The following is a 14,355-nucleotide window of genomic DNA, read 5'->3' as shown; positions in this document are numbered from 1 at the left end:
TTGTTTCCCACTCTAACATGAGTTGCCTCATGGGCTACGGTGATTAGACCCACCAGGTTTTCTATCTATCAGTCTGAATGTGCAAGAGTCTGGTAAGAGCCCACCACTTGTGTGAGAGATGGGGCCCGGGGGGAGGTGAAGAGTACCAGTATCTGTAGGTGTATAACTGTTTGTACACTTATGATTATGTGTGAAAGTTTAGTGTTGGCTGTTCCTAGCCAGACTGGGGAAACCTCCCTTCTCCTTTCATCTTCACTGTCTTGGGAATTTATACACTCACCTGTTTCCATTCCTACCCAAATGTGGCCAGTTCCTGCCTTCACTTAAATGTCCTAGGGTATATAACTTTAATTCTGTACTGGGGCTGGCAGAGGCAAGGCTGGAAATGGCTGGTGCCCACTTTCTGTGGAGGCACTTTGTGCTCCCCGCCCCCCTGACCCCACTCCACCCTATTCTGGTCTAGGAATCTCCCAGAGGATGAAAAATGTTTGCAAAGGCAAACGGGAATGGTGACAGCCATGAGGAACTCAGAGGATCACACCCAGGAATGGGATGATCACCCCCCCTCTCTTGACAATAGATCCCATTTTTAAGGCAAAATTGATCACAGAGGGAAAGTGAGGACTCCTGTTTCCACAAATGCTGCCTCAGGGATTGGAGAGATGAGGGGTAAGACTGCAATACTCTATTTCTTTTAAACTTACACAATCAAAAGAGCTAAAGTGATTCCAAATAATATGTAATTGATGGTGAATTACAGTATCTCTACAAAGTGACCAAATAGTTGAAGTAGAATTTCTCTTTTGTCATAAAGTATATAAATTCAGGGCTGTGGGGTCATGTGAGGCAAAAGTATTATGTGCTGGAATACACTGATGATTTGTGAGTGTTTACATCTTGGCCCAGTGCACTGCCACACAGCTGAATATTCACATGTTAAAATAAGCAACGATGAACTGCAATAATCAACACATGTAACATGCCATATTTTAAGCTGAATTAATGAGTGGGTGAAGAGAAAAACAAACATATTTAGAAAAGTAGAATCATCTCACATAATGATCCCCGAAATAACAATACCTGGATTCTGTTCTCAGTTTCACCAATGACTTAATCTATTGAAAGGTTTTCTTTTTTCTTTTTTTAAAATCATACGGGAAAATTAGTCCAGTGACAGAATATCTCTCAAAAACATGAATATGCTTCATCAAACCTTGTTGAAGTGTCTTTTAAAATGTAAATGATCACTAATAAATGTTAGTCATTGCAAATCTATGTTATTGTAGCACCATATATAATATATATTTCCATGTTCAGGACATGGAAACATTATCCTAAATTGTAAGGGAGGATGCTAGTTTTATAATATGCCAGGAGAATTTTTCCATAGTCAGTATGTTGCTTATTTGCACTTAGCTATATTGCATCAATAATCTGAAAAAGAGAAATAGCCTGGTTATGGCTAGAGATTCTGATTAGAGGCTAAGATTTCTATCACGGACTGCTTTCAACTGTTATATTTTATGGCACAGATTCAGTGGGAATCTGATCTGCTAAAATATTTGGGCTGTGAAAACTCCCACACTGTGACAGATGTCAAGTCCAATTAAGTGACTCATGTCCAGGTTTCTGTCCAATAGGATTTCCCATTAAATATCAATTTAGGGAAAAAAATTCCATCCCCCTTCTTAAGCCTTTATCTCTTCCACCGTCTCCAGGCTGAATCAATTGGTACCAAGAGAGCCAAGAAGCCACACACGCATCTCTGTCTCTTTGCTCTGGCTCTCCCACCCTCTCGCCTCTTTCTCCGCTTCCCTGTCACTGGTACTCCGGGAGACGTTCACTTTTCACCAACCTTTCTCCAAGCATCTCCAAGCCACTGACTCTATATATTTTGCTACAAGGTAAAGAAGGGAGGGGGTGGGGGGTGGACGATGTAACCAAGCCTTGAAAGACTTTGAAACTGGAAATAGGTGTCTGTTTATACAACATACAAGTAAAGGAGGGAAGAGGAAGAGGCAAGCTTAGCCCCGAGTTACAGTATTGTGTTCCTGGGAACTGGGGAGACATCAGCTGAACAAAGCCTTATCTAAAAAAAAAAAAAAAAAAAATCACTTCTGAGCAAGATCGCATCTCTGCTTTGCACTCCCCAGTTTCTGCTCAGCCGTATTAAGGAAGGAAAAGAGTCCTCCTCACAGGAGCGGAATCTTATCTTAACCATCTTTCTTGTTGATTCTTCCGCTATTAGAAAGTGGAGGAATCAGTCCTTTGATGTGATTGTGTTTATCTCTGCATCTCTTTTGTTATTTATAGAGACCCAGAAGAGGAAAAGAGGCAAGAGACTTTTCAACACATCGTTTAAAAAAACAACAAAAACAACAACAACGAATTTCCCGAAATGTTTGAGAACAATTAAAAGGAAAAGGCGTTTTTTTTTGATCTATCAACTAAGTGAACAATCATTCATACCGTCCCTCGCTGTGGACACCAGCGAGATGACAGCTGCTTTTTCATTTTTGAATGTAATAAATATTTGCTGCTTTTAATATATTTCGGAATTTCTCCCTGCTATTCCCTGGGATTTTAACTCTAAAAGATTGGAGAAAAGATTATCGAAAGGGCTTTTACAAGGTAAGCCTCCTTTAAACGCTTTTTTTCCCAGCTTGGAACTAAGTTAGATTATGCATATCGCATTTATAGAGTATTTCATGAATGCCTGAAAAAAACAAAATGCATATACGACATACTGTATATGAATATTTTTAAAAGACACCTGGAGAAGAATTTAACATGCTTTGAGGGCAACCCAGGAACTTTTCATCCGATCTACAACTATGCGGTGGTTTATTGTAATTTTCCATTACTCGCCTACTTATTTATACCCTCTCAAGGCGAAGGTGTAGCTGCAAGCTGTTCTACCTATAAACGTGTACGTGAAAAGCCCGAAGAGTCACATGTAATTCACTTGGAGCATTTGTTTTTATTTTGCCTTAGAGGACTTGTTTTCCTCGTAGGGAAATGAAAGCCGCCTTAGAGCCAAATTCGCACCTAACTAAGCAAGTGCGATGCTGGAAGCAGATAGCACAGCCCCAGCTTTTGTCTAGTAGCAAACCCGCACATTGCAGACGCGACCTATTCCCCGGCTAGCACCCCTCCTGCCCAGCCGCACACGCGGGGCCCGGGGCTGGCAGCCTGGTCCGCCCTCCCGCCGCCCGCGATCCGTGCGCATAGCCCCAGCAGGTGCCTTCCCTGCCTGCCGGACCCTTTCTCGAAGCCCGAATTTCCCTGAAGCCCCAAAGCTGGGAGCGACCCTATCCCAGTAGGCGAGCAATCGGGGCTGGTCCTCCAGGCGCCCAGGAGGAGCCGGGCACAGCGGCCTTTCTACGAGCACATCCTTAGAGGAATCTGAGGCCAGACTACCTCGGCCTCGGGGACCGCAGCGGGCTTCCGACTCCCCGCTCCGCAGCACCGAACTTTGCGGGTTGGGGTTGCAGCTCGGGCCGGGGCAGAAGGCGCGGTGCCCGCCTCCCCCCGACTCCCCCAGCCCCCCGGCCGATGCCTTCCCTCCTTTCTCTCCTGCAGCCACCCGGCCGCCGACCTTTTCCTGGGAGGTGGTCGGCAGACTGCGGGCGCATTGTCTTATCCCACGTCGCCGCGTCCCTAGGTCCCCGAAGTGTGTAGCTGTCTGTGTGACAGATGGTGCTTCGGGAGCCTGCGAGGGCATAAGAGTCCATTTGCTATTGAAAGGAGCCTTCACGTTGGTTCCGTCATCTCTTGATTATTGCGAAAAGAGCGGGGGGTACCGGGAAGCCTTCCCACTCCGGGCCGTCTGTGTTCAGGGCTGAGTTCCTCTGAAACCCCGGACGCCCCTTGCCCCAGGCCCGCTCGAGGCCCGCGGGCGCCCGGCTCTCCCGCGGCTTCGCCCCAGGCCCTCTGGGCGGGAAGCGCGCTTCGTGTCTCCCCGTGCCCTAGCAAAACCCAGGTGGATTCGTCGTTCGGATTCATTCGTTTGCCAGGGTCGGAGAAGAAGTGAGGCAGGCGGAATGGCCGAGTTGCATTTAGTCAAAGGAAGCACAAAACCCAGTGGCGGCCTCGCAGGCCGGCGGCGGTTCCCCGGAGCAGGCCCGCAGGCCAGTCTCAGCCTCCCGGAGGCCGCGGGATCAGGCCCGGGATGCGGCCTGGGCCAGGGCGAGGCCTCGCCGGCTCCTGCGCCAGGCGGAGGCTCGGGCCTAGGCCCTCGGGTCTGCCCGCCTCGGCGCGCTCCCTCCCCGCGGGACCCGCTCGGGGGAGCGAGCCAGGGCGCCGCGGGAAGCTGGCCCGGGCCGCGCGGAAGCCCGGCGGGTTGGGCCCCCGCCCGCTCTCGCTCCTATCCAAAGAAGGACCCCCGCCCCATTTCCTTTCACTGATCGCTTTTCTGACCCCCCTCAGCCTCCAAAATGATGCTGAGTCCGGACCAAGCCGCCGACTCGGACCACCCCAGCTCGGCGCACTCGGATCCGGAGTCGCTGGGCGGCGCAGACGCCAAGGTGCTGGGCAGCGTGTCGGACCTGGAGCCGGTGGAGGAGGCCGACGGCAAGGGCGGCAGCCGGGCCGCGCTCTACCCGCACCCGCCGCAGCTGAGCCGCGAGGAGAAGCGCCGCCGCCGGCGCGCCACCGCCAAGTACCGCTCGGCCCACGCCACCCGCGAGCGCATCCGCGTGGAGGCCTTCAACCTGGCCTTCGCCGAGCTCCGCAAACTGCTGCCCACGCTGCCCCCGGACAAGAAGCTGTCCAAGATCGAGATCCTGCGCCTGGCCATCTGCTACATCTCCTATCTGAACCACGTCCTGGACGTCTAGGGCCGGGGTCGCGGCGAGGGGCCGCCTGGCCGGGAGAGGGGGAAACGCGGCCCACTGGGGCGGCCGCCGCGGGGATGGCGGTGGAGGCGGCGGCCCTGCGGGACAGCGGCCACCGGGCCTCGGACCCGGGAGGAGGCTCGCGCTGTGTTCTCTCCTGTCCGCCGGGCGACTCTAAGGTTTCCGACTCCAGAAGGGTGGGGTTGTCTGGGGAGTCCTGGGGCCTGCAAGGAGTGCGTTTCAGGCAAGGCGAAGCTCCTGGAGGCACCCAGACGAGTGACCTCCAGGCCTCCGCTCCGCGTGTTAGGATCCCTTTAGGGATTGTTGCTTTAGCTCACTGGAGACTTTGAGTTCTCCTGCGTTCATCTCCCACAGATCTTCACGTTTTGAAAGGATGAGGGGCAGAAGCTCAGAGTCTGGGCTTTCATCTTTAGACTATCTGGCTATTTTTTCTAATTGACAAATCACCAAACACTCGGAGGGGAGGGGAGGGAATCGCCTCCAGGGCAAAGACTTAAGGCCCAGAAAGGTGGAACACAGAAAACTTTCTGTTCCGCTGTGAAAAGGAAGGCTATAATAGAATCCAAATGAAACAGACAAGCCTAGACTATTTGGTAAGGCTAAAAAGACACATTGAGAACAGACAGACACTGTGGAGAGATTCGAGTTTGGTGAGATTTTTAACCCCAAGGTCTGATGCTACTGGAGACAGGAGAATCCATATTTAAATGGAAAATTTAATATCTGATTGCTTTTTCAGGCGAAGTGCCCCTTTATATATCCAAAAACATCTATTTGTGACCTTAAACATGTGGACCCATAGGTGCAGTTAGAAAAAGACAACCTATTTTTATTTATGTTAGAAGGAGTAGAGTATTTTTTTCAGACATTTATTTTTCAGAGTGGTGATAATTTTACTTTGGATACTCTGTGCCAATTTATTTATAGTCAAGTGTTTACACTTTCTCCTTGTGGAATAATTATGTCTAACTTTTTACGGTGTTTGATGAGATTATACTGTGGTCTTTCTTTTTGCTCTTATTATATTGCACTTGTATAACAAATTTCCCACACCTCCCTGTTTCTAAACATATTTTATATATTAAGATGTTTGTTGGTTCTTTTATTGTGAGATCAGCAACACTAGCACTTCACTATTATAGTTTTTTAAAAAGTAAGCGTTGTTATCCTTATCCGTAGTTATGTCTGAAAAGTACTTTGCGAACCGTTTAAAAGGAGAGTAGCTTCTTTGTGTGTGTGTGCGCGTGTGATGTTTGTGTGTGGGATGGTTTTAGGAAATTAAGTTATTTTCCTAAAAAAAAAAAAGAAAAAAGAATTCAGAACTACTTTCCTCTGTGACAACCAAAAAGAAAAGTCTGTAGCCTGATAATGTTTCATGTTCTCAGCTGTGAAACTCTTAAAACAAGGAGTGTATTTTAGAGATAAGGGAAAAAAAAAAAAAAAGAACCACATCTGCTATCCAAAGAATTTAGTCTTTTCAGGGTTTTTTTGTGTCTCTGTTGCTTTATATAATGCAATATTTTGTAGTGAAAATAGATATAATCTGGTTTCTATCTGACGAGTTTTTCATATCTCATGAATGGTGCGCTGTTTTGCATATAAATAAAGGTATCAAATAAAGTTATCTCCTTTATTTTAAACACACTGTCTAAAAATAATGAACATACTTGCTGAGCATAAAATATCTTAATGGACTCAGTTCCTCAGAAAGCAACTAATTAAAACAACAACAACAAAACTAAATCGTAACATGTATTGAGATGTTTGGTGCTCTTCCTGAACTTGGACATTGATCCGTCTGTAAATAGACGCTCCACATATGATGGTGACATAGATCATGTTTCTCTCAGTGAAGAAAAAAATTAGAGTGTTTCTATTAAAACATTGCTTGAATCATAGATTAATTTTGCTCTAAAAGAAAATTTAGTAACTAACCCAGTTTCTTCAAATTAGAGTTGGGAAACTGAGGTGCAAAGAGATTAAGTGTCTAAGTCACATGACCACTTAATGGCAATGAGAAGACCCCTCCTATGATGACTCTCAGTCCTTATGGTACTTATTAAGAATAGGGTGCACTTTACTGTTGGAGCCCTGAGACCTCTAATCAGGACACAGATTTAGGACATGATACTTGCAAGTAAGGAAAATTAATTAAACCCTGGACCAAACTGGAGAGATGAAGAATATCGTTTACAAAAGCCCATGTTGTTGTTGTTATTCGGTCGCTAAGTCATGTCCGACTCTTTGCTACCCCGAGAACTTTAGCGCACCACAATGGTCTATATACTTAATATAAAAATGTGAAATATTCTGTCTACAAGCAGAAGACATGAATAACTTAAAAACTACTTATATGTGTATACGTACACACACATAGATAGAATATTATCAGTTATGAGTGTGCTGTTGCTGCTGCTGCTAAGTTGCTTCAGTCGTGTCCAACTCTGTGCAACCCCGTAGACGGCAGCCAACCAGGCTCCCCCGTCCCTGGGATTCTCCAGGCAAGAACACTGGAGTGGGTTGCCATTTCCTTCTCCAAATTATGAGTCTATATCACACCAAATCTCTGGTTGCAGAGTAAAAAATGTGATTATGTGGATGCTTGGGTTATACAGCTATAAAATGTCTGAGATTCTGAGCATTTTTCACTTTTCATCCCAGTATCTTGTAGTCAGGTTCACAGATACGTGATCAATGAGACTTCATTCTCTTCTTCAGGTGAGGAAAGTGCTTTCTCGGACATGAAAAGTAACGGTGGCTTCTTTGGCCTTTTATCTGAACCAAGTTGTGGTCCTTGCAGCATTGGCTAGTTATTAGGTCTGCACACCCACACTGTCTTTGGATTGAGTGTTCCCAGGTCTTCCTCCCACCTTGAGGAGTATGCCTATGTCCAGTCCTTACAGAGCTTCTCTACTGTAGTACAGAAAAGTCAGCCCTGGTCCTAAGTCAAGAAAACGAAGTCAACTTCTAGGCTCCCTTTCTTGGTTTAGGACCCCAGCTTCCGACTGACCAAGACGATCCTCTCACTGACATCCAGGAAGAGCCTATTAACTCACCTCTCTAGACTGTCTCTTGCCCCTGGAGTTAGACGGAGAGCAGGCATGGACAAAGGGCAACATCCCATCCCTCTCTAGGGACACAGTCCATACGATCTCAGGAGAGGATCTTTGCAATACCACTTCAAATCTGAGGCTTCTGAGCACTCTCTAGAAAGAAGGGCCACACTGGCACTCTGTGGGACCAGCGGGTGACTGACTCCTCCCTAGCACATGGCATGGACTCTGAGCATTCAGCCATAGGCAGGGGAGTAGCTCTGGATAATGGCAATGGTGATCACTCACTCTTACCTTCAACCAGTGTTTATTGAGGACCTACTGTGTACCAGGGATCCAGTCTAAGGTACTAAAAATAGAGTAACAAATGACACAGAGTCTAGGGAGAAGAGCAGTATACTGGCAACAAATAAACAGTAGTTAATTGCAGGCATTGCTAAATGCTATGAAGGAAAACAAAGCAGGGTGAGGAAATAGAGAATAGCAGCTGGGGGTACTGGGGAGGGTATTATTTTATTATTTAAAATTTCTTTTTTATTTTATATGAGAAGACAGCCAATCAACAATGTTGTGATAGTTTCACATGGACAACTAAGGGACTCAGCCATACATATACAAGTGTCCATTCTCCCCCAAACTCCTGGAGGGTGTTGCTTTAGACAGAGTTTAGGAAAGGCCTCTCTGAGGAGGTAGCCTTAGAGTAGAGACTCAGCTCTGCCTAACCAGCAGTCTCCACAATTGCTGCCACTCAGTGCCCTTCCTTCTCACATCCTGTTAACCTGGCCTGTGGTCAGGCTACCAACGCAGCCCGTGGGATGGCTCACCACGCCCGCACGGGCAGCAGCCTCTCCCTTAACCCCCAGCTCGCTCCCTCCCTAGGCAGGCAGGGGACCACGGTTCCTCCTACTGCTCCTCTCCCCTTCTGCTCTCTGGCCCGTGTTCAGCAACTTACCAGGGCACTGTTGCTCCCCAGAAAACCTAGACCCCACCTGGCCCAGCTGACAAGGACACCTGGGCTGCATAGTTCTATGTCCAAAGGTCTCCTCACTTCAGCCACTGTCTGGAGACATCCAGAGAAAAGGGGCAAAAGTTCTGGGGAAAAAACCTTCCCTTGCTCAGGGAGGAGAACGGGAGGGGAAGCAGCAGAGAGAGTGGGTGGTGGGAGACACCGGGAAAGGAAGAACAGCCTGAGGTCAGGGGAAAGGGGTATGGGAAGAAATGAGGCTGGCGTTAAAAAGAATGAAATAAAGCCTTTTGCAGCAACATAGATGGGCCTAGAGACTGTCATACTGAGTGGAACGAGAAAGAGAAACATTGAATGACATCCCTCATATGTGGAATCTAAAAAGAGACGATAAAAAACAGATATAGCCTCATAGATTTAGAGAACAAACTTACAGTTGCTGGTTGGGAAGGGTGTGTGGGGAGGGATAGTTAGGGAGTTTGGAATGGGCCTGTACATCCTGCTATATTTAAAATCAATAACCAACAAGGACCTTCTGTATAGCTCACAGAACGCTGCTCAGTGTTATGTGACAGCCTGGATGGGAGAGGAGTCTGGGGGAGAATGGGTACATGTATATGTAGGGCTGAGTCCCTCTGCTGTTCACCTAAAACTATCACAACATTGTTAGTCAGCTATACCCCAGTAAAAATAAAAAGTTAAAAAAACAAAATAATATTCCCCACAACAACAACAAAAAGAAATGAGGCTGGATGGAGATGGAGGACAGGGGCCGGGAATGCCTGCTTCCCATATGAACCCTGTTCTTGGTGCTTCCTCCAGTGGCCCTTGAACAAGCATCCCCTGATGCTATGAGGAGGTACGTAGACATAGTCAACCTCTCTAACATGGGATTTATCCAGGTCCCATCATTGCTGTCAGTCTCTGGATGGCCATCTTCCTCCCATGGAAGTTCAGGGCTGCAGGAGTTAAGGGAGTGGGGACAGTTAACTTGAATGTGTGTACAGCTGATACTCTCTTTCCAGGCTTAGAAGGATTATCTCATTTAGTATTGGTAGTGGTAGAAACATTAATAGCTAACATGTATTGAGTGTGTGCCTTGTGCTTACCGAGTCAGTGCTTTGCAGGTATTATCTCACTTAACACCCAACAATCCAGTGCGATAAGTACTTTTGTCTCCATTGAACATATGAGGAACTTGAGTCTCAGGGAAATTAAATAACTTGTCTAGGGTCACAAAGTCATGTTTGTCAGTTTATCAAAGCCTCTTACCCTTATCTGAGGTTCCCAGGTGGTGCTAGTGGTAAAGAACTTGTCTACCAATGCAAGAGACGTGGGTTCGATCCATGAGTTGGGAAGATACCCTGGAGGAGGGCATGGCAACCCACTCAAGTATACTTGCCTGGAGAATCCCATGGACAGAGGAGCCTGGCAGGCTACAGTCCATGGGGTTACAAAGAGTCAGACACGACTGAAGCGACTCAGCACACAGGTACACCTTTATCCATCATATACCATGGCTTTCCTTTGCCAGAGGGGCTGTTGTGCCATGCACACACAGCACCCTTGGCCCCTGCACCTCATCTCTTCTCCTATGTGCTCAGGGGAAGTTTCAGATCAGGCATATCAAAGGAATGCAGGATCTGCAGTGTACACACCTGTCTACTCATTCAGAGGACAGTGGAGGCTAAGACTAGTGTGCTCTGCTTACTGGGTCAAGCATGTGTCTGCCCTGGGAAGACCCTGCAGGCCAGAGGCAGTTCTGGACCAGCCCCTCCCAGAGGAATCTGGCACTGACACTGTCTATGTGTCAATGGACACCACCACATGGGTGAGCCTGGCTCCTCGGCCTCCCCCATGCACACCCCTCTGCATATCAAGGCTCCCCAAGAACATGCACATCCTCACATTGCCCCTTTAAAGTTAGCACACTATCCCCTTTCTGGAAATGTTTCTTGGCTCTTCAATGACTATAAAAATAATAGAATTTAAATTCTTTCTCTGGGTACAGAAATCTTTCACAACCTTGTTCCATATCCTCTCTAACATCATCTTCAGCCACTCTCCCTGAAATTAAATGTTCCTGCCAAATTTAGGTCTCCTCACTTCCCTAGAGATACCTGTTCTTTATAACCTGCACTTGATTTCCCTCTGCCTGGAATTTCCCTCCAATTTTGTGTTTTGCCCAGAAAATTCCAGCATCACCCAACACAAGTGTAGCCACTTTGCAAAACTTTCCTTGATTTCTTTGGGCAGCGTGAGCTGCTCTGCTCTCTGAACCTCAGGTATAAACATCATTGTGCCAGAATTTGTCTTCATCCCAGCACTGTGTTTGAGACCTATGACTCGGAGGCCACGTTCAGACCCTGGCTTCAACTTATTCTAAATGTGTGATATTGAACGTGTTGACTGTATTTCCTTCCTTTTCGAATGTATGGGATGGGACAATACATGCACCTTTCTCAAATGCTGCTGTGAGGTTGGTATGGGATAAGGCAGAGTGTTTCTGGAGTAGGAAGAATATATTAACTGCTTGATAAATGTAAACAATTATTATTAACTTTGTACTTATAGTATGCATAGGAAGTTGTAGGAGAGAAACTAAAATAATGATATGTTAATAATTCATTCACGTATTCATGATTCATGGTCTCTACCAACTGTATTCATCCGCATATGACACATTATTAACTCTACAAAAGTCAGACAGTAATAATCCCTGTCCTGTCAGACAGAAAATATCATAGCTAGGTAAACAGGAATCCATGAAATAAACCATCAGCACATACATCTAAAGTTATGTACAGGTCTGAGAACCCCACTCCACTCCATGCAGGAGGGCTGGCTTACCACTTTTCTTTTTCTCATCTTGGTTTTTCTCATCACACTGAACGCTGTGAACCTCAGCTCTCCTGCTAACTATTAATAGCTGTGGCCTTGAACAAATTACTTAATTCTGTGCCTCAGTTTTCTCACCTGTAAAATGGGAGTGATAATAGTACCTACCCTGTAGTATTATTAGGAGGATTAATTAAGTTAATTCATGTAAAGCACTGAGAATATATCCAGGCACCTTCAGATCTCAATAGTATTTTCTGTATTGGCTCTTACGGCAGATAACGTTTTCAAAAGTTAAATTAAACAATTAAATTGTTTTTGAGGTAATGAAGACAGTGATTATTGAAATTTTCAATTCAATTTTGCTAAGTATATCCAGGTCAGGCTCAGGAGGTTCCTCATTTTCTTGCTGATCATTTCAGAAAGATGTCAAGAAAAGGGAAGAGTTCATAATGCCAATTGCTGCACCGTGGATGGGCCTAGAGATTATCATACTAAGTGAAGTCAGACAAAGACAAATACCACATGATATCACTTATACGTGGAAATGATTCAAATGGACTTATTTATGCAACAGAAATAGATTCACGGACAAAACAAACTTATGGTTACCCAAGGGGAAGGAGGTAGGGAAAAGGGAGGGATAATTTAGAAGTTTGGGATTAACAGATACACACTACTATATATAAAATAGGAAAACAACAAGGACCTACTGTATAGCACAGGGAACTATATTCAATATCCTGTAATAAACCATAATAGTAAAGAATATATATATACACACACACACACATATATATACATGGGATTGTTGTATATACACTATATACATACATAAGATTTTTGTATATATACTACTATATATATACAATATATGTATATATATGTACATAACAGATTCACTTTGCTATATGTCTGAAACTAACACAATATTGTAAATTAACTATACTTCAATTTAAAAGAAAAGGGAAGATTTGATGAGCTTCTTGAATCACAGGGGAGAGGGGGAAGATTTGGTGGATGGAGGAAAAGGGGAGGCCTCCCCTTTTTAGGATTTTTTGGGTTGAGGTCAGGATGGGAGGAATAGGAGGAAATGGACATTAGGTCTGACTGACTGAAGGGCAGGAGAGGAAAGAATCTTCCTGAGCTGACTGTGGAGCAGTATGATGGTTTGGGGGTTAGCCTGTGAGCAGCAGGTGGTGAGCAGGACTGGAGTGGGGTGGGGAGAAGGAATGGGGAGGTTACCTTAGTTCAGGTGTGAATCACTGGGGCCTGGTGAGTAAAAATCAACCGCATGAACTTTCTGAGCAACTACATTAAAAAAAAAAAAAATTCGTATGGCCGTTTTAAGAACATCTTCCAAAGCTAAGGGATTCTAAAGTCACGGACATCTCATTTATACTTAACCATGTTTCTCCAGTACCCTTTTGGATGATTTGAAGCAAATTCCAAACATCACATCACTTCATCCATAAATACATCAGTAAGCATTTTTAAAAGTTATGGGACTCTTTTAAAATTATTATTAACAGAACTAAAATACCGTATCTCTCATGTCTCCTGCATTGGGAGGCAGGTTCTTCTCCACAAGCGCCACCTGGGAAGCCCACCATTATCACAGTGAAACAAATTAAATATTTCCTCAATATCATCAGTGAGCACCTACATTTTTTCAGGGGGATTTCACAGCTGCTGTAACTCACGTTTTCTGATTATGTTTCTCTTCCAAACAGTTGGACTGTCTCTGTGGTAGTCCTCCTTCTATTTAAAAAATTCACCCTCTGTCCTCCTTAATTTTGGCACTTTGTCTTATTCACCTGCTCTTTTCACCGCTCCTCCTGCCTCACCATGGATGGACATAAGTGGCTACTTCAGCACAGAAGGCCAAGGCCAAGGCTGCTGGGCAGGCTCTGATGGGTGGTGGGTGGCTTACTATAGCCCAGGGGGATAATGGAGAGGGGAGAAAGGATCACTAGAACGCGACAGAACAAGCACACAGCCAGAGCCCAACTCAGGCAGATTTTAAAGATGTGAAAACAAAAAGTCAGATGCATTCTTTTAGCTGTTGGTCAGGAGCTGAGGTGAGGGGGTGACGTGGAGTAGAAAGCATTCTGGGGACTCAGGAGTGAGGACCCACCATTCCCCTTGGACAGCTGCACCTGTGAAGGCCTGAGGACCACTAACCATAGTCATAAGCACCCCGAGCACATCCTTTCAAGTCATAAATCTGTCATACAGGCTATCTTTGTAAGTCCTTCAGGCCTGGCACCAGGGTGGACCACACACACACTCACACCCTCTCAGTGGCAGAACCACCTAGAAGTGTTTGACACTGCTCCTTGCACACTTCAACCTCAGGCTGTCTGCCCTGGCATGTAATCAGTAGCCTGGCAACTAATAACAAATAGGCAGGAGAAATATCAACACCCTCAGATAAGTGGATGATACCACTCCAATGGCAGAAAGCTGAAGCAAAAGTGAAAGTCTCTCAGTTGTGTCTGACCCTTTGCTACACTATGGACTGACTATACAGTTCATGGAATTCTCTAGACCAGAATACTGGAGTGGGTAGCCACTCCCTTCGCCGGGGGATCTTCCCAGCCCAGGGACCGAACCCAGGTCTCCCACATTGCAGGCGGATTCT

The 14,355-nt window shown here is 45.9% G+C and overlaps 1 protein-coding gene across 1 annotated transcript; it reads left to right on the top strand.

Annotated features, from left to right (window-relative positions):
* The first annotated feature begins 1,726 nt into the window (after positions 1-1,726).
* Positions 1,727-6,336, top strand: NHLH2 (nescient helix-loop-helix 2). Its single transcript, XM_027964902.2, has 3 exons — positions 1,727-1,904; positions 2,314-2,631; positions 4,429-6,336. Exon 3 carries the CDS (start codon positions 4,437-4,439, stop codon positions 4,836-4,838), a length of 402 nt encoding a protein of 133 aa, XP_027820703.1. The 5' UTR covers positions 1,727-1,904; positions 2,314-2,631; positions 4,429-4,436; the 3' UTR covers positions 4,839-6,336.
* The last annotated feature ends 8,019 nt before the right edge of the window (positions 6,337-14,355 follow it).

Source organism: Ovis aries, chromosome 1, assembly GCF_016772045.2.
Source record: "Ovis aries strain OAR_USU_Benz2616 breed Rambouillet chromosome 1, ARS-UI_Ramb_v3.0, whole genome shotgun sequence".
In the NCBI taxonomy this organism is placed as follows: Eukaryota; Metazoa; Chordata; class Mammalia; order Artiodactyla; family Bovidae; genus Ovis; species Ovis aries.
The sequence above is the reverse complement of the archived record's forward strand: the minus strand, read 5'-3'. Positions and strand labels throughout refer to the sequence as shown.